The 2,236-nt window shown below is 32.7% G+C and overlaps 1 protein-coding gene across 1 annotated transcript in view; it reads right to left on the minus strand.

Moving 5' to 3' along the window:
* Positions 1-1,016: 1,016 nt before the first annotated feature.
* The window catches only part of LOC106462198, a gene marked incomplete at its 3' end in the record, with an annotated part of 79,544 nt that continues 78,324 nt past the window's right edge, over positions 1,017-2,236 (minus strand). The window contains exons 20-21 of the mRNA XM_013922098.2: positions 1,579-1,875; positions 1,017-1,343 (exon numbers count right to left, since the gene is read on the minus strand). Of these exons, the coding sequence (XP_013777552.2) occupies positions 1,017-1,343; positions 1,579-1,875 (624 nt within the window). The remainder of the gene's footprint in view (positions 1,344-1,578; positions 1,876-2,236) is intronic.

Raw genomic sequence — 2,236 nt, forward strand, 5'->3', positions numbered from 1 at the left:
AATTTAAGTGAGTTTAAGAAAAAGCTTGATAAGTATATGAATGAAAAGAATGGTCAAAATGGACCAATAGGTCTCATGTTGTCCCAATGTTATGTTATGTTAGTCCAATGGAATGAGTCCATATTGGAGAAGTAATGTTGACACTAACTCCAAAACTACTATGTATATCTTAATGAAACGTGACAAGCTTTTAGTAAAATATATCAGACTGTTGTACACAGAAAATTAGATATGTTACAAATGTCTTTGTTCTGAAGATATGTCTGTGAATTGATGACATCAGTCTGACTCAGACTCTGAGAAGTCAGAGTGCAAGGTGATGTGTATTTGAAGAATAAAAACACTTCTGCCCATCATACATTTTGTACATTCAGTTGCATAACTTCTAGAGCAGTGCTTCCCAAACTGTGTGCCGCAGCATGCAGTTGTACCACGGGAAGGTCTCAGCTGTACCGCAGAATTTTTGCAATTATTAAATAATTCTTATTTAGTAATGTAAATTTTAAAAATTTCAAATTTGATTTTTCTCCTCGATACAGAGTATAACAGTAATTTCTGCCTGCCCTAGTCATGGAGGTGCCACTAGAACTGCCATATGGTGTTCCACGATTTGAAAAAGTTTGGGAAGCACTGTTTTAGAGCCTCCAAATTGCATATTTACAGTTTTTTTCAGTATCCCTGTACACTGTATTTGGTATTTACTCTCATCTACAAGAACTATCACTAAATCAGCAATGTAGGATAAAATAAATAGTTGATAACTCTGATATCAAATACATAATACCATGTTGAATGGCACTCTGTAAAAAGTCATGTCATATGCAATTTGGCCCCCATCTGTGCACATAGGTTTAATACAGAATTTTATATCATTCAAATACAAAAAAAACAAATTAGAAAATATTAAAACTTGTTTATATGTATTTTTAAAAACACAATACATTAAATTTCATTCTATACATTTTAACTGAGAAAAGAAACCACTAACTTAACATATAACTGGCTACATAACAAACCATAAATCCAAACACATGTTGGTAAGACTATGTAAAATGCATACTCATAAACATTCCTAAGCCTATCAATGATGTTCAGTGGAATTTCTTCCCTGAGGTCATTAAAAGTTCTAGCTCTTGTCAAGTTACAGACTTCCCGATAGTCATTATATGGGCGGAGACCATGATCACGGCCACGCTGTAGATTGAGAGCTGCCAAGTCCATTCCAGAAAAAGGAATTCTCTTATCTTCAAACAGATGGTTGGTCACTTCTTCTGTAATGGTATTATCTAATGTCTCCATACTACTGGTCACAAGGCCACGCATAATGTGGTCAATAGCTTGAGCTAGAATATTACCAAAGGAATAAAATAATAAAATAAGGTCAAAGTTGAAACTTTGGGAGTGTTTATTAAATAACAAAAACATTTCAAATATATTAACTAATACACCCACTGAAGTTTACCATACAGAAAAGCCTTTACTATTATTTCAATGTAAAATACTAAGCTTAAGATATTTTATCTCAAAATACCATGAATGGACTTCATGTTTTGCTCTATTCCCCACCACGACACTTACCAGCATATAACATATCAGTATTGAAAAAACCGTTCCTTAGTTTAAGTGGGTCTCTCAACACTCTGTAGTCATGACCCATTCTTTCCAAGACTGGCTTAATTAGACTGTGTCCAAAACGAAAGGCTGCAGTAGCAAACTCATTCAAAACAGTGGGGTTACAAGTTGGGTCATAACCTTCATAGTAGCCTTCATTCAACAAGGGTAAGTCATATCGGTGAACAAAATTTCTGCCTACGATCCTTGGTAGGAACTCGTTATATGAAATGTGCTGTATCATAGCCGATACGATACGACGACCTAGAAAAATACATACATTTATGTAAATATAATATTTATTTAGAGAGAGTGAGAAAACAAGGAGTTCACGGTTGTTAACTTGGATTATGTGGATAAATGCAAACACAGATAGAAAGACAAATTCTGAAACATGTAATTTATTCCTGATATAACATTTACAGATGAATTTATCTCCTGATGAGTAATTTTTGCTTTGGAAATAATAATGCAATTTATTAGTTTTCATTAATATCATGAAAAAGGTGGTCCCTAAATTTTTGAAGTTATTTTAACTAAACGTTGACAATGTTTTCTATTTTCTCTAAGTTATTTGTTGTTAAATTACTTAATTCAAATATATATATATATATATATATATATA

Source organism: Limulus polyphemus, unplaced genomic scaffold (genome assembly GCF_000517525.1).
Source record: "Limulus polyphemus unplaced genomic scaffold, Limulus_polyphemus-2.1.2 Scaffold1117, whole genome shotgun sequence".
Taxonomy (NCBI): Eukaryota; Metazoa; Arthropoda; class Merostomata; order Xiphosura; family Limulidae; genus Limulus; species Limulus polyphemus.